This window comes from Rutilus rutilus, assembly GCF_951802725.1.
Source record: "Rutilus rutilus genome assembly, chromosome: 10".
NCBI classification, from domain to species: domain Eukaryota; kingdom Metazoa; phylum Chordata; class Actinopteri; order Cypriniformes; family Leuciscidae; genus Rutilus; species Rutilus rutilus.
In genome coordinates, this window is record NC_140215.1 from 12,663,319 (window position 1) to 12,685,296 (window position 21,978).

Here is a 21,978-nt window from a genome sequence, read left to right on the forward strand (position 1 = left end):
AATGAGTCATGCATCTGAAGATTACTGTCTGGACTTTGTTTAACACTTACCTCCAACTCTATGAGCATCACGTCATATAATAATAACAATAATAAAGAAAATTATTACAAACCAAACTTTATGCGATTTGGCGCATGACTCACACATGACCACATTTCCCTAAGAAGTGCCTGTTGGGTGAAGACATAGGCTACTTTAAATTTCCTAACAAACTACCCTTTTAAGGGTAACAAAACAAAGTAACCTTTTAAATTGTCCAGACAGAAGCTGAGAAACACTGAACACAAGTATGGAAAACATGTTAAAATAATACAACTTATTTATTAAACCTTAAATACTCTACAACATTTAATACACTTTAAAATGTACAGCAATGAACTGCATGCTAAAAGTGATGGGGAAATGTCTAGGTTTTGTCATCTGAAGAGAAAGCACTCAATTATTCAGTCTTACATAAGTATAGCCAACATATACTACTTTCAATCCTAAAGTAAACTAACAAAAATACACTAAAACTTTAGAAGATCATTTTTCTGTTTATTTTTTTCTAGAAACATTTTAACACTTTATTCATTATCCAACCAATAGCCTAAATAAAATAAAAAATGTACATTCAGTGATTATAAATCAATCCTAAAATCGTCTTTAGCGGAAAAACTGTGGTTAAGGATCATTTTAATATTCATCAGCTAACCGAGCCTTCGCCGTTGAAAGCCAGTGTGATCATATTAATATTAATAAGCAAAGCCTGTTGCCCTGCAACGTCAAATAAAATTATGACGTAGCTTTTGATGTACGCATGCGCAAAGATGCGGAAGTCGTGGGTAGGTTGTTTGTTGGAGTGAGAACATATGGACAGGTAAATAAAGCACCGAATATGAATCTGTTTGTGTTTCAATACGACATTCACATTATAATAGACACATTGTAAATATCCTGTCTTGTAACTGGATGCTGCACTACTTTTTTATTGCGTTACGAACATCAGAACAATCAATATCGAATTGCACAATGTTGGAAATGTGATGATCCACATCATTGCAAATCCTATTATTAATTTGCGTTATAATAATGTAGTTTTATTTATTTTTTACATTAAGAATGTCTATTTCTATGTTTCTAAGATCATAGCAAGTCATTATCGTCTATAGTTATTATTCATTTTGTAGTTTGATGTTTATAAACAGTGCTGTACTGAAAGATATAACATTTAAACAATGTCTTTGCCTTCACACAAGACACAATGTTCATGTTCCTTCCATTCTGAACCATCTGTAAACACTAAACCACAATGTTCCATGATTTCATCGCTGCATGTTTTGATGGTTGACTCATAATTTGTGCTTGTGAATCATGTTGAAAATAAAGCAGTAGATACAGAAGGTGGCAGGTCTTGACAAATGTGATAAATTAGAGACCAATCTGATTTATTATTTCATGAAAGCATGTATAATTTTTCAGTGTTATGAGTGAGGTTAATATGATTGTCTGATGTTTTCTCAGTGATCCTGTTCATCCTCCTATGACCAGCCTCAGCTCACGTTCTCCATAATGGCGCGGTCCTCTTCCTCCTCCTCCTCCTCTTCTTCATGCCGCTGCTGCTGTCCCTGCTCGCGGCTGTGCTCAAGATCTTCAGCCTACACTTTGGCTCTGGGTCTGGGTTTTGTCACCTTGGGAACCAGTCGTATCCTATTACTAAAATTCTCAGCCAATGAAGGTAACATATTACACCACCATGGAGCAACTCGATGTATGATTCCTTACCATAATACCATCAATAGATAACTTTACTTTTTGCAATGTAGAGAATTTTAAATATTGTTAAATCTGTCTTTTTCTAAATTACAGAAAACAAATATGACTTTCTTCCTGCATCTGTGAATTTAATGGCAGAGGCCATCAAACTAGTATTTTGTTTAGTGATGTCAGTACGGGTGATCATTCAAGGTGAGTCAGATTTGTTGTCCCAAAATACCATTCTCATACCATACTCATTAATATACTAAGCTATACTGTATATACAGTCTGTTGGATTGTGATGTATGTCATTATTTCAGCATATGAGTGATTTGTTATGGGACTAGAACTATTGCTTTTGTTTTCCAGAGGGCCGCTCTTATAAAGATTTGGGGTGTTCATCTGGTGCCTCCTTTCTCAGCTACCTGAAGTGGTCTGTTCCTGCATTCCTCTACTTCCTTGACAACCTTATAATCTTCTATGTGATGACCTATCTGCAACCTGTATGTTGGATTATTAAAAACTTTATAATATGTTAGTAGTGAAATAACAAATTTAATTGCATTTACTACTTACCTATATAAATAATAATAATACAAAAATCTTCTGACATTAGTGTAATTAAATTCATATAAAAAATAAATACATTTATTTATTTACACTACCGTTCAATAGTTTGGGGTCAGTGAGATTTTGCATATTCGATATTGATTGTTCTGATGTTCGTAACACAATATAGTTTGGGGTCAGTGACATTTTTTTTAAATGGTTTGGGTAGAAGTTAATTTGTATTTATTTGATTAAAAATACAGTTAAATCAGTAATATTGTGAAATATTATTACAATTCAAATGTTTTCTTTTTGAATATGTTTTGAAATGTAATTTATTCCTGTGATGGCAAAGGTGAATTTTTAGCAATCATTACTCAAGTCTTCAGTGTCACATGAACCTTCAAAAATCATTCTAATTTGCTGCTCAAGTAACATTTATTTGGGGGTATTATCAATATTGAAGACAGTTATGCTGCTTATTTACAATTTTTTGTGTAAACCATGTTAAAAAATTTTTTTAGGAATCTTTGATGAATAAAAAACAGCATTTTTTTAAAATATAAATAACATTAACATTATAAATGTCTTTACTGTTACTTTTAATCAGCAATGAATTTAATTAATAATTTTTTCTCATGTTTTAATAGGCTATGGCAGTAATGTTTTCCAACATTGTTATTTTTACAACAGCCCTTCTCTTCCGAGTTGTTCTGAAGTGAGTACTGGCATTTCTTGGTATCTATCTGTTATCTATCCTTGAAATATATCCGTTGCTGACTTTTCATCCTTTGGCCTACAGGAGGCGCTTGTCTTGGGTGCAGTGGGCATCTGTGTTCATTTTGTTTCTGTCCATTGTGTCGTTGACCACTGGCAGTGGTGACCAGCATGCCATCGCCATACACGGCCTCCACCCAGCCAACATTTCCACCCCTTCCAACAGCTGTCTGAAATACGCCCATCCCGAGCTAAAGCATCAAAACCATAATGAAACGTACTGGACGCGCGAGCTGTGGGACAGTCAGCTCATCCACAAGCTGAACAGCTTCGGCCTGGGTTACGTCCTACTGCTGCTGCAGTGCTTCATCTCTGCGCTGGCCAACATCTACAATGAGAAGATCCTCAAAGAGGGGGAGCAGCTCATGGAGAGCATCTTCATCCAGAACAGCAAGCTGTATGTGTTCGGTTTGATCTTCAACAGCCTCACGCTGCTCCTGCACACTGACTACCGTGAATTGACGCTGCACTGCGGCCTCTTCTACGGCCACAACATCTTCTCCATCGCCCTGGTCTTCGTCACAGCCGCTCTAGGCCTGTCGGTGGCTTTCATTCTCAAGTTCCGTGATAACATGTTCCACGTTCTGACGGGTCAGATCACCACGGTCATCGTCACTGCGCTCTCTCTCTTCCTATTTGACTTTCGCCCATCGATGGATTTCTTCCTGCAGGCGCCTATAGTACTGCTAGCCATCTTTATCTACCACAGCAGCAGACTGAAAGATCCAGAGTACACTCTGCTGCAAGAGAGGCTCAGGGTCATCAATGGAGAGGTGTTTGAGAGGTCAAGAGGGGTAAGGGTCAAATATAGACTTGCTTCATTTTAAAACATTGGTCACTTGCAGCTAAGCTAATCATTTGTTTAATTCGACCCGTTCATTTCCACCTTAATTTTTGAAGTACACACTGACAGTTTAAACAAGGGGCTCTTTGTAGAGGAGATCTGGCAAACTATAATCTGATTAAGCGTGGAAGAGTAAGAAACCGGAATTCCTTATAAAGAAAACGTAATTTGGATAATTGCATTATTTAGATCAAATATATCATGCAGCAGGGAATTCTATTAGAGGCTTGTTGGCACTTCTTATAGAACGCATCCTTCTGAGACGCAGCCGAGTGGAAAAGACCCGTTTTTTAAAAGTTCACTTTAACTTCTTTCTAATATGATAGCATTTAAATAGCCGTGAGACTGCGCAACGTTCAAATTAAGACCCCCGTCCAACACGTTTATCTAGAAAGATTATGATTTAAAAGCAACTCAATGTAACGCAAAAACGTGAGAACCAGCCCTGCTTGTTTCAACAAGCTACAAAGTTCCAAACGAGTTCATGTTGTCCATTTAGTAGGGGCCGGTTTACACAGAACGCATTTGTGTGTGTTTTTCAGGTCTTTTTTAATATAGACATTTGCTAGACGGAAGTATTTGACAGGTCCTTCGCTTCTCATTGCCTTTTTGGTGTCTCACTTGACCGCCATTTATTTTAAATGCTGTCAGGTTAAAAAAAAGGTAATCTATAAACAAATGTGTTTCTATGGCTTGCGTTATTTTCCATTTTTTAAGTCACCATTATTATTTTTTTACAATTTTTTTTTATTTTTATGTAATGCAGTTTTTTTTATATAAATTATTTATTAAAATCCATGTGCCTGCAAAATCTTTAATCAAAATAACTTCCCTTCCTCTGCAACAACATCTCTTCTCTTCTCTAATGACATGTTTGTAACAATGCAATGATCCAATCATTTCCCCCATTGACAAAATCAAGTCCCACTCTATAGTCTTTCTTGTTTGAGAAGCCGGTATACGTCACAAATTAATAGGGAAGAAAAGAGTATCGCAACTTCAGGTGCATGCCGACTTTAAATGCAAAATCGTATTCTGTACGAACGACCCCGTTATTTCCAGAACATGCAGTACTGTATGAACCTTTTTCATTGAATCTACTGTATCATCTATAAAATCACTAAAAGCTGTAAAGTTTTTTTCTGTATAACTACAGTGGTCTAAAAAATGATGTATGTTGTATTTCATGATTGTGTGTCATGTTTTTATTTTAGGATGGGGAAGAGTTGGAGAGGCTTACCAAGGCTAACACAGAGAGCGAATCGGAAGAAGAATCTTTTTAAGTCAGTTTTGAATCTCTTTAATTATCGTGTACATTTTCTGGAATCAGCCTGTGTATATGTGTAATGAATGACGAGTGTTTCAATCGCGTGGAATTTCTAGTTGAATCAAAGAGTTGTTTAATACTGTATATTGTCCTCTCTTACAAATTGCTTGTATAACCATTATGAGCATGTTACAACCTCAGGAGGTTTTGTGCAATTATTGCTTTCATTTTTATTGTTTGTTAAGTTATTTGTTTCTTCATACAGTAGTTGACTGTATGTCACAAGGTTACAATGAAGGTATTATTAAGGTAAGAGGAACTCATTTTATTAAACATCTCTAATGGGAACAGTCACATTTCAAAGCATCATGTATAATGTGCCATACTGTAGATGCATGTTGTATTTTATGAAATATGACCTTTACATTTTTTGGGGGTTTTTGGAGTAAAAAAGTCCACATTTTAATCATATATGCGCAAATAATTGCTTAATACTTATATTTTGTGGCAACTGCCAACATATCACTGACCAGCAGAGGGAAATAAAGCTAAATAAAAGTCAGTTTGACAGTATCAGCACAGTGCCTTCATAAAACAGGGGGGGGGAATTCAAGCGTCACATAAGCATAATTCCCAACTGTAGTGTACATCAGTTCAGCTAAAAATGGCCTGCAATGTTTAGAATGTATTATGACCAAAGGCATTTCAATATATATTTTTTTTATTGAAATTAAAGCACAATTTATACGTTTATAAATAAGACAGTGCTCTTTAAAAATAGAGTAACAATACATAGTTCAACACGAAAAAGCAGGTTGTGACCTTTAAAAATGATCACTTTGTATAGTGAAGACATTCAATAAATACAAATGTTTCGTCAACGTCTTTTATCTACAAAAGATTATGTCCATAGGGACAGATGTATAGCAGATAAGATGCATCTTTAAATATAAATATATCAGCTGTATACGATAATTATAAAACCAGTTCAGAAAGGAAGTTTTCAGTTATTTCTTACCATGACACTGTCTTATGAATGTTATAAACCCTAATATCCATAACCCTGATGATAGCCATCCTGATAGCCGTGGTGGTAACCGTAGCCACCGTACTCATCTTCCGGGCAGCGCATGCCTAGAGACTGCTGGATGGCCATTTCCTGTCTGCGGAGCTGCATGGAGTCGATCAAGTCGTAGATGATGGCCATGGACCACATGGGAGACGGGTACCAGGACTTGACATTTCCATCTTTTCCCACCAGCAGCATGGAGAAGTATTCAGGGCTGATCTGGAAATAGTTTCTAATGTCCCGCACTAGACTGGCAGATATCCCCTCACGCTCCACCGTTGCACTTCCTGAAACAGAGACACGTGTCGTGGGTGTCAGAAACAGGTGTGCACCATGCAGATAAACAAAATATGGTGGAGACACAGGAAGTTCTGCCATTTGTGCACCACATCACAGGATACTGAACTTCAAAATATTTGATAGATTCGAGTTTGGTGTTTAATGCAAAACAAGTTTATTTAAAAAGTTAAACTACACTACCGTCTAAAAGTTTGGGGTCAGTTGTTTTTGAAACAAATCTTTTATACTCCCCAAGGAAACATTTATTTGATCAAAAATACAGTAAAAACAGTAATATTGTGAAATATTACAATTTCAAACAACTGTTTTCTATTTCATGATATTTTAAAGTGTAATTTCTGTGATGGCAAAGCTGAACTTTCAGCATCATTACTCCAGTTTTTAGTGTCACATGATCCTTCAGAAATCATTCTAATATGCTGATTTGGTGCTCAAGAAACATTTATTTTTGATCAATGTTGAAAACAGTTGTGCTGCTTAGAATTTTTGTGGAAACCGTTATACATTTCTTTCAAGATGGTTTAATATAATGTAAAAAAAAAAAAAAAAAAAGAATTTATTTGAAATAGAAATAATTTGTAGCATTGTAAATGTACTATCACTTTTGATCAATTTAATGCAACCTTGCCCAATAAATGTATTCATTTCTTGTGGGAAAAAAACGTACTGACCCCAAAATCTTCGATTTTATGGGAAAAATAATTTATATAAAGGATCACACATACATACACTTTTATTTATATTTATATATATATATATATATATATATATATTTTATATATATATTTATCTTTACATCGCAGCCTGCTTCAGAGCTAAGGCGGGGCTACAGATTAGGTGTCCCTAAAGAACCCGCGTATCTAAAAGTAGTTCCGCATTACATTAATTAATTTGCACGCAAGTTTTATTTATTTTTATACCGTGTATATATATATATATATATATATATATATATATATATATATATAATGTGGTGGGGAGGTCCTTCAAAATGGAGAAAATATGATTTATTGGATGTTTAGTAACCTTTTGAAATGATAAAATAAATAAGATATATTGGTCTACCAACTTTCTTTCCATTTATTCATCTTTTTTCAAAACTAAATGTCACTGACCGTCTCTAAATGAAGAGCTTTTTAATATAGTAATACAAATCTTTGACAAAACATTTTCAAATAGAAACCAGATTTCGATTCAGAGGCCATCCTCAATAAATGCTCTCTTGATCTCATCTTGTTAATTATCGAGAAAACAAAAAAAGAAAGAGAACAAGTGCAGGAGAGAATATGTGAACTGAGAGAAGAAATATCAAAAGTTAAGGATGACATACAAACAACCCCATTTGAAGATAAATTGAAAGAAAGCTTGGAAAAATTTACTATGGAGTTGAAACAGTATAAGCTGAAAAAATTCAAGAGGGATGAGAGAGACTACAAAGATGGCAACGTTTACCAATGGAAAGAAACTACAAGACCACAACGTCGTCAACGATTTGTGTCCTTCAATTTAAGTACAAGTGGAGAGGAATCTGATGCCACACACATGTCCGAGGATTTTTTGGAGGACCAACCACACTCAACAGCTCGAGGTCGACAATCGACTTGGAAGGGAGGAAGAAGAAAAAAACCAGAAGAGGGAGAGGTCGATCAAGCTCTTCAAAAACCACGTTGGAATCTTCGGAACCAAAAGAAGAATGCACGGTAATTAACATCTCAAAAAATATATTAACACAAGACTCTGTGAATGTGCTATCAAAAGGATTGACTTTTTCCCCTACAAGTGAAGCTAATGCATTTAAAACTAAGGTGGACCTTTTTAGGTTCTATAGAAACCTTCATTTGAAGGTATGGTACCATCAGTCGAATAAACTCTTGAATAGCACACCTGAATTGAACTTTGATACCACTCATGATGCCAAGAGACATTTTAAGCCTAAGTCAAATTTTATGCCTATGAGCTCTAATCCCACCTTGATTGCTTTTACTAAAAAGGTTTCTCATGACATAGACAATATGTTTGACAGAAGACAGAACAGAACAAAACACAACCTTTCAAAACGCGAAAGAGATGCACTGAATTCCCTAACAAAGAATGAGCAGATAATAATAAAGCCTGCTGACAAAGGAGGTGCAGTTGTAGTAATGGATAAATGTTCATATATTGTTGAAGCTCAAAGACAATTAGGAAATAATATGTATTATGAGCAATTGCAAAGAAATCCAATTGTAAAAATGAAAAACGAATTGAGGGACATTTTATCCTATGGTAGAGACCAAAAATGGATCTCAGACAATGAATTTGTTTTTCTAATGAATGAGAATCCCCAAATGCCATGTTTCTACATGTTGCCTAAGATCCATAAGAATTTAGAACAACCTGAGGGTAGACCCATTATCTCAGGCAATGGATCTTTGACTGAGCCCTGCTCCCAATTTGTGGACTTTTTTATAAAACCTCTAGTGCGGAATCTCCCTTCTTTCATTGAAGACACTACTGATGTGCTATGTAAACTTATGAATATCACAAATGTTAAAGATTGTTATTTGGTGACTCTAGATGTAGCCTCCCTATATACCAATATTAATCATCAGGAAGGCCTATTAGCCTTACAATACTATTTGATACATAGGTCGGAGACGTCACCACCTAACCATTTTTTACTTTCTCTCACAGAATGGATTTTAAACAATAATGTGTTCCTCTTCCAAGACAATTTCTTTAGACAGCTCAAGGGCACAGCGATGGGTGCATGTTTTGCTCCTAATTATGCTAATTTATTTTTAGGTCACTGGGAAGAGCAATACATATATAATCGATCCAATAACAAATTCTGTGACAAGATGGTATTTTGGGGACGCTTTATTGATGATATCCTTTTTGTTTGGTCTGGAAATGAGGAAGAACTTTTGCAGTTTCATGAGTACATCAATACAACTAACCCAAATATAAAACTTTCAATTGAACATTCAAAAACATCTATAAATTTTTTGGACTTGACTATCTCCATAGATGACAATAATCTCTTATACACAACAATATATAGGAAAAGCACAGATAGAAACACTTTATTGAGGGCTGACAGCTTCCATCCAAGGAGCCTGAAAGATAACATTCCTTTTGGACAATTTCAGCGTCTTAGACGCATTTGTAACAATGATTCTGATTTCGAAATGCAGGCTCAAGATATGTCATTAAGGTTCAGGGCTAGGGGCTACTCACCAATGATAATAGAAAAAGCAATAATAAAAGCACGTTCCACAACACGCTCTGACCTACTAAAGAAGAAAAAGAGGAGAAAAGACATGGTCAAAAACAATTCTAGACCTGTCTTTGTTACCCAATATAGTAGCAGTGCCTCTGAAATGAAACAAATAATTAAGTCCAACTGGGGGTTAATTCAAAGTGATCCTATTCTGAAAGACGTTTTTCCAGAGCCGCCTATGACAGTGTTCAAGAAGGCACCATCCATAAGGGACAAACTTGTAAGAAGTTATCTTCCAGGTCCTAAACAAAAAACATGGCTAGAAAAAGGGTTGTGGGGGACCTATAGATGTGGATCTTGCAGTCATTGTGAGGGTGTCATCCAAAGTAAAACTTTTTGTGATTTGAGAACACAGAGAGAATTTAAGACTAATGGTTTTATTAACTGTAACTCTGAATATGTGGTCTACCGGCTACAATGCCCATGTGGGTGTTTCTATGTGGGCAGAACTAAAAGAAAACTAAAAGAGCGGTTTTATGAACACAAATACGCAATCCGAGTCAACAACGATGATTACCCTATGGCCAAACACTATAAAGAAATACACCATAGTGACCCATCATCTTTGAGAATTCAGGGCATTGAAATTATTAAAAAATCAATACGTGGAGGTGACATTTTAAAACAGTTATTGCAACGTGAAACCTTTTGGATATGGAGCTTTAAAGCGATGGACTATCCAGGATTAAATGAGGAGATAGATTATAGACCTTTTTTGTGATTTTGTAACATTGTTCTTTTTTGTGCCTACTTAACTTTTTTTTTTTTTTTTTTTTTTTTTTTTTTTTTTTTTTTTTTTTTTTTTTTTTTTTTTTTTTTTTTTTTTTTTTTTTTTTTTTTTTTTTTTTTTTTGTGTATTGTATATGTATGCATGAATGTGTATACATGAATATATGTATGCTATCTGTTGCTTGTGTTTCCTGCTTACATTGTGACTAACAGTTTTAATGCTGAGAATCATGTGAGGGGCGTGTTCTAGCAATATGTGCATGAGTGTATACTATGCATGCTATCTGTTGCTTGTTTTTTGTTTATTATTGTGACCAACAGCTTTAGTGCTGAGAACCATGTGAGAGGTGTGCCTTAGCAATATATGCATGAATATATATGCATGCTATTTGGTGCCTGTGTTTTTGTCAATTATTGTGACTTGTAGCTTTGGTGCTGAGAGCCATGTGAGAGGCGTGTCCTAGCAATTACCTGCAGATCTTCAACATTGATTGTTAGCACCTGTGTGTTAGCTTCTACTTGTGTGTCTCTGTCATTATAAGACCTGTTTTCTATCTGCTTCATTATGCCCTGAAGAAGGCCCCATGCCGCTACGCGTGGGCATTTTAAAGTTGTCCGTTTAGGACATGTCATTTCTTTAATAAAGACATTTTAACTAAGGAGTGCCTCGGCTACCAGAGATTTTTTCTCCACACTGCACCTTAGAAACCAGATTTCATTTTATAAAACCAACATGTTTTTCATCAGATATTGCTTTCATCTTACATAGAAGACTTGAGTTCCAGCACTCTAAATACAGCTCACAGAATCACTGTTTGATCTTAATGCATCAGACAGACTGCTGATGCATAGGGGCCTGGGTGCCAATGAAGGCAAAGCTGTCTGTAGTTTCAACAATGATGGAAAATATGTAAACACCTGAGCCCTCTTTCATTTCTGTCCTGCAAAATATAATTCCTGTGGGAACTGTTTGGACATTTCTGAGCCCGGCCGGAGCTGGAGAGGCTGACTCATGCAGGGAGGCGCCTGAAACCAGAGGCTACTGGCTACTTTTGACTGACAAAAAAGCAGCCAATGTCAACACAACACCACCGCTCTCATCTAATGTGCTGATTAACCCTTAACACACTTACTAAGCACCTGGCTGCTGTGACAGCTACAGGTATGCTTTTCATATTTTCATACAAGTGACCACAATAAATAAGCATCTGGGTCAGCTGATATGTTAAACTGCTTTTTAAACCATTTCTACAAATGTTTACATTCACGTTAATAGAGCTTTTCGCACCACAAAGTCTATATATTACATTTTAGGAGCACTCTTAAAAATAATGATTACTAAAGGAGGTTGAAGATCCATTTTGGGTTCCCCAAATAACCTTTAAGTGAACAGTACTTAAAATAACCTTTTGTGCAGTGGAATGCAACAAATGATGCCACTAAAGAACCTTTCATTTTAAAGAGTGTAGACGGATCTTTTTAGTGTTAGTGTTTCAGCGGCAGTGGTCTTACCATTGATGGGGTAAAGCTCTAACACTCCTCCCATGTCTATCAGATCTGTCCCAACCAGCTTCAGTATTGATACATGGCGAAGACCTGCAAATCGACCAACACAAAAGGAATGGTAAGGTTAAAGTGTAACAGACTAAAATCTAAACACCCCTCTGAGTCTTCAAATGTTCCCCTGCTGACATTTAGGCTGTTTAATGGCATGTCTGTGGCTTAACTGTTGCTAATGGAATATGTGGGTGATGTATTAATACACAGAAATATTTCTCAAGTCATTTATGTTTGAATTGATTGCCAAATTCAAATCCACTGTGGTAACCGATGTCAGTTTAAATGGAAGAGAAAGACAGTCTTTTTTTCTTCTTCTTTTTTTTTTTTTGTTCATGTCTTGTCAAACATCATTCTAAGATCTTTTCCGGGTCACATTCTGCCACATAATATTTTTTTTACAGAGCTACTTAAGTTATTGTGACGTCAGTTTGTAATCTTATCTTACATGGGTTCCCTATGGTATTTTTAATACTGTTTTTTTAAATAGCAGTTTAAAATGTATAATAAAATAAGGCATGTGGTTAACATTATTTGAAGACACTTTCACACCACCTAAATTATACACATTATTATTTACAGGTGACACAAATCATACGTCATGTGAAATATGAAGCAGCTGTTTTTTTATGTAAGTTGCTAACAAGTTGTTAAATTTCTATTATTTAGTATTTTATTTACAACTAGGAACATCTCTATGATTTCCACACTAATTTCATGTGGAATGGGCTTCTTCTGGACTAAGAACATGAGGTTACACCTCACTATTAGCTGTTCCAGGTGTGGTCACTGGCCTTGGTCAACACTTAGACCAATAGGTATAGAACTGGCTAGAAAACAACTACTAAATATATATTCTTGAAAATAAGTCAAATCCACCTAGTCTATGCAAAGCTATAATCTAAAAAGGAGGTACTCAAGAGCTTGCTGCAATGATGAATAAATGCTTAGCTAATTACATGAGTTATATGCTTGTCAAGATTTCTGGGACAAGATACAAAATGGCAAACATTCACTGCTGTTGTGTCGAGCTTATTTAGTGGGAAACATTTCTGACTGGAAGTATCATCGGGAATACACATTGTTCTTGGGAATAATACCAAGAAAAATTTCAAATCCATAACTCAGTGGAGTTTATAAGAACTGGCTTGGTCTGAACTACAGTATCAACGATCTGGTTTCAATCTTCACTGAGTGACAAGAGAAAAATCAATGTGAGATATTATCTTGGCAAACTTGAGACATGAGAAAGAAACATATGCAAACCCTGCGGGTAAAAAGATCAATTTGCAGTAAGAGTCCCTAAAGAATAACTACCGCTGCAAAAATGTGATCTGGTAATTTTATTGAAATTCTCCTTCAATGACATCATAGAGTTCAGTGATTATCATGCTCACCCAGGTTGCACGCCTGACTGGTCAGTGCATAGAGTTGTTGCTGATAAGCCCATTCCTCATCATTTGGTGCAGATATGACAAACAACCTACGTCTCCAGCGGAACCTATGCGATGATAGAACAAAATCATTAGATCAATGCAGGAGCGGATTAATGCAAAGGCAAATCTAGGTTGTAGCAATGGGCCCACCTGATCAGGCGGCCTCTGTTCAGCGGTTTTTGCAAATATTTTCTGATCTAGTTCTAGTAATTCGTAGTGTTACTGGATGGAGGTTTTAAAATAACAGGCAATTGATGAGCACACAGCGCACATGCAAAATTTGACAATTCTCAACACAGTTGGATCAGAGCCCTGTCAATGCTTTGGCAATGTAAAGCCTTTTTACCATGCCAATAACGATACTTGAATCTGAAGTTGTCAATTGCTGATTGATTTGCAATGCAGAGATTTTCAAACAGGAGGTGAGACCACAGACCAGATTTCTGTTCATGGTATATGAACACTCAATTATATATTTTGAAATATAGCCCTGGTCGCACTTAGTCAGTTTTCTGATTACTTTTGAGTGACTGATCAAGCTATTATATGTAGCTAGTATGAGTAACAAAATGCTTTCTCTGATTTGACTCACAAATTATGCAAAAACTGACACTTCAAATTAACTTAAATAAAACAATCTCAACTTTGACAAAAAGTAGTCTTTAATAATGTCTAAATATATATCCAAATGCAAAAGTTATGTCTGAAAACAATGTTCCAAGCAACTAGGGAATACACAGCCATGTTTAAATATTTATATATAGGCATACAGCTATCTAGTGGTTACACCATGTTAATACAGATAACAAATAGTGCATAACTTAAAAGTAAATATTTAGTACCGTAAAATCCCCTTATATAGCATGTATCATATAGTATTTATTTCTGTGTTCCCTGGTCCCCCCTGACTGGTTCTTGGTCCCCTCTGTGCCACCCCATTTAGAAAATCCAGCAGAGATTGAATCACCTCACATTTGAATAGCCATTATCAGTTATATTTTAATCACTAATATTTATGATTATTATTATTGATACAAACTTTTAGCCATTTGCATGTGTGTAAATGTTTTATTTCATATACTATTTGTGAGATTTACTTGACAGATTAAATGTAACCATTGAACATTTTAGATCTTACCTAACAGATAAAAAAGTGAAACCAAACATGTTTGAATAGCTTTAATAAAATTATATGTCTGGTGTTGCTGGTTAGCATGGTCTGGTTAACTCTTGGTAGATTTTTGTAACTACACCATCTGGACCATCTGACAAATACATTATTGTTAATATTTTTTACATGGGGTTTTCCTCTTTGTCTGTATAAAAATATATAATAGAAACTTTTTACAAATATGTGTGTGAAATGCTATGAATTGTATTCAGTATATAATGACATCTAAGACAGATGTCATGGCATAAAAGCACAGATTTCATTCTTTTGGAGATCCCCTTGTGAGCCCTGGCTCCAGCGCAGAACAATTTCAATGGAAAAAGCTTTACCTGGAAAGGAAGTTCTCCAATGATCTTGGCTTGTCTTCTTTTTTACACGTCACCCCATCACGTTTCTGTTGTTCCATCTCTCTGATGCGCGAGGAAAACGTGTCGATATAGTCGAAAACAGCCTTCATTGCGATTGGCACTTCATAGTATTGCTGGAAATAATAAAAAGAGATATATAGAGAAATATGCAGCCTCACAGAGGGTTAGAAACCGAATACCTTTACTAGTAAGGGGATTTTCTCAATAGGTTCTGAGCAGCCAAGAATGCCGAACCTAAAATGATGTGTCAAATTGACGGAGCTGTGAAGAATTCTTGACATTTTTCTGCAAACCACAACAAGCATGCTGTTCCAGCAAGAATGCAATGCAAAACTCAATATCCAATATCACATTTCTTCTGTGGAAGTTATACAGACACCCATTTTATTATTGTGTTTAAACTGTATTATTTAATTTTATTATTATACTTTGTATTATTATTTTTTTATATAATTTATATTTAATATTTATTATAACACTTATATTTATACTTATTTATTATGCAAATGCTACATTATTTTATTTGTTTTATATTGACCATTATGTCAAATACAGCTCATGAAGGCACTGAATTAAATTACTTTGGATGTTAAAACATGTTCTCATAACAAAGAGTAAAACTCATTTACAAGGACCGTGATGATCCATTTTTATTTGTGGGCAATTTATGTATAGTCAGTTATGTCAACATTCAGCTCTCACAACTCTATCCAAACTCTACATGCCCAGAATTAAATCAGGATTTGTGGGTGTCTCTGAGGATTTTCAATAAATTTTTCTTTTTATCCACCTCCTGACTGCACAGTAGCTTCTTTGTTTATTCCAGCTGTCTGCAAACAGAACTCAGCTTTGCGCTGGCACACCTCACGCACCGCTGAAAAGCGCTGTGGAAGAAGAGAGCTTTAAAGCTGTGAAAATGTACTGCGTGTCATGTTACGTGTCTTTCACCTTCGCTTTCATGTCCAGATCTGTGAGGACCATGTAGAAATCGTTGTAGGTCATTCCATACTCTTTCCTCAGCTCTGTGATGAGATCCTGGTTCTCCAAATCCTCCTGTCTCAAACCTTTCATGGGCTTGTCATTCTCTGCAAAGACGCCACACAAAATCCCACAGACTGATTTTATCTCCAACCAAAGAGATAAATACAGAAGATTACAGATGGCTCCACAGTCTGCTAGTTTTGTTTTGACTGCAGTTCAAAGAGACATGCGTGTCTTTCATAACATACAGTACGTAGGGCGACCCCTCCGGTGGGGTCAACGCCGGTAGAACTCGGGACACTGAGGCCCTCTGCTATACGAGTAGCCCAATGCCGTTCTGCTGTTTATCTAAACGGAAAATCACCAGACATGCAGTCTTTTAATGAATTGCTGCAGGCCTTAGGGATGGCCGCTCTGTGTGTTTATTCTGGGAACATGGCTTCCTTTGCTCTAAAAGAGACAGATAAAAACAGAGCAACTCATGTGAAAGACCCTCTTTAGTCTGTGGAAACTCTGCGGGTGCATTAAACAGCACGGGAGGATGCGGCCAACCCAAAATATTTGTTTTCCTTTCCACAAAATCCAAAGAATTTCTCACTCTGATTTCTAGCGGACAACAAAACAGATGGTTTAAGGCACTCCACTTTCAGCACGGGAGGTGAACTACAATCAAAAACGAATCAAAGCGGAGGCAAAGTGGTATTTCTTCCTATAAACATTGGGTTTTCATTAATTATGGTCTTTATTTATCTCTCAGGGCAAAAATAAAATAAATTTCCTACTCAATGACACTAGATAAACAACAGCTAGCAATCTTAATATTAAATATAAATAACTATCATTTTTAAATAATAATGATAAAACGAAAGCCTTTCTGCAGAGTTACATCATAGAAATTACAAACGGAAAATTAAAGATTTGGTTTAGCCTCAGCAGTGCTCCTAATTATATATACCTACCATAGCCACAGCAGAGAACCTTTAATTGTGGTTCAGGAACCGCTGATCATACAGTCAGTCATGTTTCCTTTCTAGTACCTCTGATGCTGTACTGGAACCAGTCACAGTGAGCTGGCAGGCTATAAATGCTCAGAACGTGCCAGACAGATATATGCGATCACAGAGAGCCTTGTGTTCACTTTAGAGAGATGTTTATGAGCACCTGCTTTGCTTCTATTTGTCCATCCTGTGGCAGCGAAAGTGACCCCTCACACACAACCATGTGACACAGTCCAGACTGATGGGTATATGGAACAAAAGTCAAAGCAGTGACTCATTCAAAGGCAGTCCAGATTATGATGATTTCATTATTATTTCACAGCATTTTGTCTTAATGCTTGTAGAATCTAAGTGTGTGACGTCTGGAGAATTATCAGTAACAGTGACAACCAGGGCTGCGCAAAATCTGGGATTGAATAATCGGCTTGATTTTGAAATGTTTTTTAAAACTAGGCTTTTTAAAAAGAGTTAAAATGACAACTATATGAATTTCAATTCATTTCAAATATACTTACATTCCAATTCAAATTGTGGATGCAATTCTGCATCAAAAACAGGAATCGAATTGGAATTTAAATGGCATTCTCAATTTAATTCCGAATGGCACAGGTAGAATTGAAAGCAAATTTTCAGAGAAAACTCTGGTGTTAATTCACTTTTGGAGTAGTGCATCAAAAATGTCGAATGAAGAAATTGTAAGAGTAGAGTAATCACTACAAAACTGTCTCGCCTGCCAAGAACTGACTGCTGTTGCTGAGCTAAAACTCTCCAGTCAGAATATCAGCTACAAAGGAAACATACATTTTCCCATGTCTTGGATAATGAACAAGAGAGAATAACGTGCCATGGCAGACTCTGCTCCCAATCTTCCATTTGATTCATCTAGCAGCATTCCGTGACACTTGAACAAGCACCATTCACTCCATTCCCAGACCAAACTTCAAGTTCCTTTGCTGTGAAGTTTTGTGTCATATGAGGTCATAATCTGGAAAAGTGCTTCCCTAACTTACAAGTGAGTGCCAACTGTTGGATAAAAGGCCCTTTTTGTTTGCCATACAATTAATAGCTCTAAATCTCCAGCATAAGAAAATGGCTTGTGTTTATCAAATCCATCTTCGGCCTGATCATTCATAGCTGCATGTCACAGCTAGTAAAGCTCTCAAAGAACAGGAAACAGTTGTTCTTTTTTCATGAACGTTGCAGGACTTTAGGATGGGTGGCCTGAGTTCAGTTTGGCTCAGTGGGAATGGATAGAATGCTTTGACAGGAACTTACATAACCTGTGCTTAAATGTCCATATGTCAACCATGACATGGATTCTCGGCAGTTACTGTTTAAGAATGAGGAAAGTAAAACAATAGAAAAAGATAACAGGAAAAATGCATGCAGTGATGAAAACCTTCTCCTATCATTTTGTAAGAGTTATGCTAACTGAAATGATGGTTGGTGGTTTGAAAAATATGTGAAAAATCAAAAGTGGCTTACCAAGTTGATAATGATCTATCTTCATGGTGCTGTTTGTAAGTGTGCCAAAGATGGTGATGATGGAGACCTTTCTGATTGCCATCTCACACACATGTTCCAAGTATTCATCCCTCTGCTGAACATACATGTTGTTCTCCTCTGTTGGAGAGGTGATCAACTGAAGTAAAGAGTTTAGAACAGTAAATAATATTATAATAAAGAAATCCACATTTCTAAATCAGACTACTTGCAAAGCTACTCACAATTAGTCTCCTTCTGCTTTCAAAATAGTCCAAAAAGGTTGCCAGAGCTCCTTTAGGTGGTGGAGGCGGCGGCGGTGGTGGTCTCTTTGATGGTTTCTGATACTCTTCTTTCTCGGGGATCTTTGAAACTTTCTTTCCATTTTTCTTACTGCCCTTTCCATCCTTTCCCCTCCTCTCCTTTTTCTTCTTTTTATCTGTCTTGCCCTTGCCTTTCTTGACGGGCACAATCTTTTCCTCCTTCTCTTCAGGATAGCCGTCGGTGGGCCCGCCTACATCATATTTCTCCTCGTAAGCATTGCTAATTTCCTTATCGCCATTCTTTTTCTTCGTAGGCTTAACTTTAGGTGGTTTGTGTTGTGTAGGTATAATGTTGGTATGTCTGTGGTTGTTTTCTTTTTTATCAGTGCGGTTGTCCCTGTATTTTGCTGTGTCAGCCTTGGTGTAGACGGGAAGTGTCGTGGGTGAGGTTGTCTGATATTTGTCCCTTTCGTTGTAATAGTAAGGCTCGGCGGTGGTCTTGTGGGCTGGGATCCATTGTGGGGTAGTATGAGCTCTGGTCGTCCTTGGAGTGGTGGTGGCCCGCGTTGTGGTCGGCCGCGTTGTTGTCGTTGTTGTGGTGGTGGATCGAGTTGTAGTTGGGGGACGTGTGGTGGTGGTGGTAGTGGTTGTTGGTCTTGTTGGAGTTGGAGTTGTTGTTGTGGTCGGTCTTCGCATGGGTTTCCGCTCCTCTCGTCTCCTCTCTGTTGGTGGGTCCATATGGGAGTCAGTGATGGGGACACCCTCGACCACCTGACCCTCCACCCCAGCCCCTCTACACTTCTGCACAAAGCCTTTCTGCCTGACTTTCATCATTTTGCGCATAGGCGACTGGTCGATAACTTCATACATCGCTTCCAGTCTGACAGGGTATGGGTAGCGCTCCTCTACCTGAAGCGTCTTCTTAAGAAGGACCATCCCAAACTTTCCTTTCTCTAATTTAAGAAAGTTCATGAGCCTGGGAATAAGAGTCGTATCCAACGGCTCTTCCATCACTTTGCCTTCATTAGTAATGCGTCTGATTTTCCCACCCAACTCCCCTTCCTGGTGAAACATGACAATCTGATGCACGTGCCGCTCTGCCAACTCACAGTAAACCTCTGGTTTAAGAAGACTCATCATCAATCTGTAGTAACCATCAGAGTCGTGGGGTGCGGAAATAACCAGCAGGCGATTTTTCCCCGCAAATGACGCCAATAAGTTTGGAGAACCGGCACTGTTTGGCATGCGGGATACTCTGGCCCTGGCTCCAGGTGTTCCATCATCTTGCTGGATTGGATTCATAGTCCCACCCTGTGCTGGTCCCCTTTGTACCAAGATTTTTCTGGATTGGACATTCCTGGTAACGTTTATACCTTCATCTCCCTGCAACTGCTGGCGTTTATCATTGATCCATGAAGAAGTACGTGTTCTGATAATCTGACCCTGTCGTGATTTGTTTTGTCTTGCTCGTCTTAAGGACAGCAGTCTGAGTTTTGCTTGTTTATCGGTCGGGCTGCTCTCTGACACGTAAACAGCCCATGCAAACAGACACAAAACACCGAAACCAAGCATGTACCTTCCCCTCATGTTTGAAAACTTCAGAAACACTTAAGTCAGTAGAGAGATACAATCCAGTAAATATTCATAAGATCCGATGTATTCTTATAGAGTTTATAATTCTGATGCTCAGTGCAAAACAGTGCAAAAGTTCGTTAAAACCATCTTTAGATACTTAACAAACCAATACAATTATTTATTTAATAAAGACAAAAGTTATATCGATCTTTGTTTACCTGTAAGTGCGTTTAGGAAACATTTGAACATTCAGCGCGAGATATGGCTGATTCAAAGCAAAGGGGCATTAACTGCTGCCCAGCGCCAAATTTTCTCATCTCATTGTTCCTATATTGAAATACATATAATCCTTTAACCAACTGAAAATAGTTTCCATGAAGTCAAGCTCCGGTCCTTAGTCAGTCTTGAGAAGTTTGACACGCGCCACTTCAACACAATGCACGTCGCGAAAGATTAGAAGTCAGAAATACTTCCAAAAGTATGGAAAACGCTCTGTGCGGCTCCTTATCACTGGAAGCTTTGCCAGACATGTCAAAAAGTAACAGCACAGCAGCCTCCGTATCCTCTGACGAGCGCACGGGACCAACCCATGCAGCTGAGGGGTGCCAGTGCGCATAGATTTACTCCTGTAAATGCAATCAGAATGAACCTTTACCTTAAAACTGGCTCTCAAATTCTAAACATATGATGATCCTTTTGCGAGTGAACATTCCTTAAAAACATTTCTCTTAGGGGTCCGTTTATACTGTGTGAGAAATAGGCCTATAGCAAACTAAATAAATGTCTTATTTTATCACCGTTCTAAAGCCAAATTAAGCAAGTTCTTAAAATAGTATCTGGAAAATAGTTTTGATTAAAAGTTGGCTATATTTTGCCCTTCCCACTATTGTAGCCTAATGTTAATTATAAATCTGAAGGAAACATTTTCAATAAATATTGTTTCAAGAAAATAGTGCCCAGTGAGCAAACTAAAGGTGACAATGGCGAGAATTATGATTATGATTATGCCAAGACATGACATAGATGTTGAATCTAAAATATTCTCATATCATTGCTCCTTTTCAAGGTCGTTTATTTTGGATTGATACATTGCACAGATATTCAACAACTGGCAACCCATAGAAAACATCATGAAAAGCATGTAACTGGTAATCTATGATAGGGTCATATTTCATTCAGAGTAAAGAAAATAGCTTTAAAAGTCTCTAGAGGATTGGGAATGGGATCACATATTTTAGAATATTTCACATTATACAGATTTTACATTCATAATCTTGAGACTGGAGCCTGTTTAGACTAATACAGCACATTATCACAACATATAAATAAACAATATATAAATAAATCATTAAATATTTTTGTCAGAAGGCCTAACAGTAACATAACTTTTTAATTAGTCTTAAGTAACATATGGCTTAATGTTTTTTTTAAAGTATCAAACTAACAGGTCAAAATACTTTAACTAAACAATCTCAACAATTGAGATGTGTAATATGAAATTAAAGTCACGTGCTTTAACATGTATACTCAGCACATGTTTGGCTCAGTGCCTTAAAACAGCCCCAGACATATCAGGCCTGGATGATGTAACTGGATTACAGCTGCTGAGGAGA

General features: G+C 36.9%; 2 protein-coding genes across 2 annotated transcripts; one reads left to right on the forward strand and one right to left on the reverse strand.

Moving 5' to 3' along the window:
• Positions 1-798: 798 nt before the first annotated feature.
• On the forward strand, positions 799-5,522 carry slc35a5 (solute carrier family 35 member A5). Its single transcript, XM_084420260.1, has 7 exons — positions 799-859; positions 1,504-1,717; positions 1,849-1,947; positions 2,107-2,240; positions 2,937-3,004; positions 3,089-3,857; positions 5,122-5,522. The coding sequence occupies exons 2-7, from the start codon at positions 1,552-1,554 to the stop codon at positions 5,188-5,190; spliced, it is 1,305 nt and encodes a 434-aa protein (XP_084276386.1). The 5' UTR covers positions 799-859; positions 1,504-1,551; the 3' UTR covers positions 5,191-5,522.
• Positions 5,523-5,900: 378 nt separating this feature from the next.
• On the reverse strand, positions 5,901-20,955 carry ccdc80 (coiled-coil domain containing 80). Its single transcript, XM_084420259.1, has 7 exons — positions 18,773-20,955; positions 18,531-18,687; positions 16,015-16,151; positions 15,028-15,179; positions 13,489-13,592; positions 12,047-12,130; positions 5,901-6,530 (listed from the first exon to the last, which is right to left on the reverse strand). The coding sequence occupies exons 1-7, from the start codon at positions 20,375-20,377 to the stop codon at positions 6,223-6,225; spliced, it is 2,547 nt and encodes an 848-aa protein (XP_084276385.1). The 5' UTR covers positions 20,378-20,955; the 3' UTR covers positions 5,901-6,222.
• Positions 20,956-21,978: the final 1,023 nt, after the last annotated feature.

Excerpts from the sequence above, each read along its gene's own strand:
- slc35a5 (XM_084420260.1), top strand. The coding sequence starts at position 1,552 with ATGGCGCGGTCCTCTTCCTCCTCCTCCTCCTCTTCTTCATGCCGCTGC. Across the intron at positions 1,718-1,848 it reads AAAATTCTCAGCCAATGAAG|AAAACAAATATGACTTTCTT; the intron begins GTAACATATTAC and ends TCTAAATTACAG. Across the intron at positions 3,005-3,088 it reads CTCTTCCGAGTTGTTCTGAA|GAGGCGCTTGTCTTGGGTGC; the intron begins GTGAGTACTGGC and ends TTTGGCCTACAG.
- ccdc80 (XM_084420259.1), bottom strand. The coding sequence starts at position 20,377 with ATGAGGGGAAGGTACATGCTTGGTTTCGGTGTTTTGTGTCTGTTTGCA. Across the intron at positions 15,180-16,014 it reads ATCTGGACATGAAAGCGAAG|CAATACTATGAAGTGCCAAT; the intron begins GTGAAAGACACG and ends TATTATTTCCAG. Across the intron at positions 12,131-13,488 it reads CAGTCAGGCGTGCAACCTGG|GTCTTCGCCATGTATCAATA; the intron begins GTGAGCATGATA and ends GTCGATTTGCAG.